We start from the raw sequence: 2092 nt of genomic DNA, 5'->3' as shown, positions 1-2092 counted from the left end.
TGGTGGGCAGCGCACCGCCGGCCGGGGCACCGCCTCGCGCCCAGCCTCCCCGGTGGTTACGGACACTCTACCCCAAACACCTACATTATAACTGCCTGAAGGCCACCCTCCCAGTGCCCTCACAGTGGTCCACGGAACCTGGCGGTCACGGAGCCCGCGCGGGCTCCCAAGGTAGCCTGTTCCAGGCCTTCCTGACAGGGAAAGTCTAGTATTTTAGCAAACCTCCCTGGCGAAAACCCGGCCATCTAATAAAAGTTTTACAGCCTTTGCTCAGATTTAGCTGTGTTAAGTTTACTTCTGGGCCCTCATAAACTTGCTGCTTATTGAAAGTTAAGATCTACAATAATTTGCCAACTTCCAGGAGATGACATTTTGAGGAAGAATCATCAGCATTAATAAGAACGTGATAAAAATGAAAGTCTTAAAAGGTAGTGTCTATTTCAGTAGTATAAACTCAGATGTTACAGCAATACTAATAAGTGCAATACTAATGTGGGGCCTTTTTTTTATTTTAGACACTGCTTTAAGACAAAGCCATCATGGATAAATATGAAATCATTAAAAAAATCGGAGAAGGATCTTTTGGCAAAATATTCTTGGCAAAAAGAAAAGTGGATAATGAGCAGTGTGTTATCAAAGAGATCAATTTAACTAAGGTAAAACAACAAAGCCTGGATGATAACGATAATTATTTACCCCGTGGTGCTAATTGCGTTTAGCTGGGGTATGAACTTGGGTCATGTTTTACCTCCCTTGTAGTTCCATCTTGATTATATGGAGTTAAACTTTCAAAGACTATTCTTTACTAGTTTAGTGATTTTACAGGCTTAGATGAACTGTGTATTTTGATATTAACAGTGTTTATTTTCACTGCATTTTTATTCTTTTCAAAAATTCTCTCTACCTACAGACCGTGACACTACCTAAATGAAATTTTCTAATAGTTGATTCAACTACAGTGAAACTATTGCCACTGAAATAATAAATCACAATTTTGTGATATGTTTCCCTGAACCTTTAAATTCTTTTCCCCCCCACGTCCGTATTATCAGACGTGAGTAATTCACAGTGGAGTCTTTCCCCTTCTCATTTATCGTTATGACAGTTTGATTCGTCTCATCTAATTTTAGATGTCCATTCTGTGGCTGTCAGCATCTGAGCTGCTTGGCCAGACTCCCTTTCTAGGAGGACAAGATAAATAGGTATTTTTAGGATGCTGCTGATCGCATGTATTTTAGAATTCTGTTTAAGAATGAGCTGAATCGGGCCATGAAAGCGCACTCTCTGTTGACTGCAGAGGCAGGTTAGGGTCAGTAGCTCAGGTATCAGAGTAGTACCACTCCTATGTCTAGTTCTGCAAAGGCAGGCAATTAAACTCCCTGTGATTTCAATACAGGACTTTCAACAGCCAATTTCAATGAGCCTATATGCTTTTGACAGGTATTTTGCTATTCTGGGCTGCACTAGTGAATTTCTGAAATATTACAGAATTGTAATAGAAGAATGAATTTTTATGCATCAGATCTAGAAAAAGCTGTATAACTTCCAGATTCAAACCCAGAAAAATTGATATGCTAGTAATGACAGCTAAATAAAACATAGTTTGTTTCTATGCTCGTGACCGATAAAACCCCATGCATTTCTCATCTTAGATTTTGATATGTGCAAAATAGAGAAATAGAAGTTAATAGAATATTATTGTCGATCCCGCTCATTCAAAAATCAGGAGCTGAATACAGGAAAGTATCACTTTGAAGTCATATGAGTGCATTTAATGCAATTTGTGATTTTTGGATCTTTGAGGATTACATTTCAAAATTATTTCTTTAGAATGAGGGTAAGAAGCTTGTTATAAATACAGGAGGACATTCTGATGGATGGATACTCAGAGACATGTTTTTTTTAAGAAGTAATTTTGATGAAAGTGTGATCACAAGGAAATAAATAGAAGTTGGAGCCCTCAACATCAGAAGGATATAGACCAGTTGGAGCGAGTCCAGAGGACACCACAAAGACGCTTAGAGGGCTGGAGCCCCTCTGCTATGGGGACAGGCTGAGAGAGTTGGGCTTGGTCCGCCTGGAGGAGAGGAGG

At 39.7% G+C, this 2092-nt stretch overlaps 1 protein-coding gene across 1 annotated transcript in view; it reads left to right on the top strand.

Moving 5' to 3' along the window:
- The first annotated feature begins 513 nt into the window (after positions 1–513).
- NEK5 (NIMA-related kinase 5) overlaps positions 514–2092 on the top strand; it is a 27835-nt gene continuing 26256 nt past the window's right edge. The window contains exon 1 of the mRNA XM_010151838.1: positions 514–656. Coding sequence (XP_010150140.1) covers positions 540–656 — 117 coding nt within the window. The 5' untranslated portion in view covers positions 514–539. The remainder of the gene's footprint in view (positions 657–2092) is intronic.

The sequence above is a fragment of the Eurypyga helias genome, unplaced genomic scaffold (genome assembly GCF_000690775.1).
Source record: "Eurypyga helias isolate BGI_N326 unplaced genomic scaffold, ASM69077v1 scaffold11665, whole genome shotgun sequence".
NCBI classification, from domain to species: domain Eukaryota; kingdom Metazoa; phylum Chordata; class Aves; order Eurypygiformes; family Eurypygidae; genus Eurypyga; species Eurypyga helias.
The sequence above is the reverse complement of the archived record's forward strand: the minus strand, read 5'-3'. Positions and strand labels throughout refer to the sequence as shown.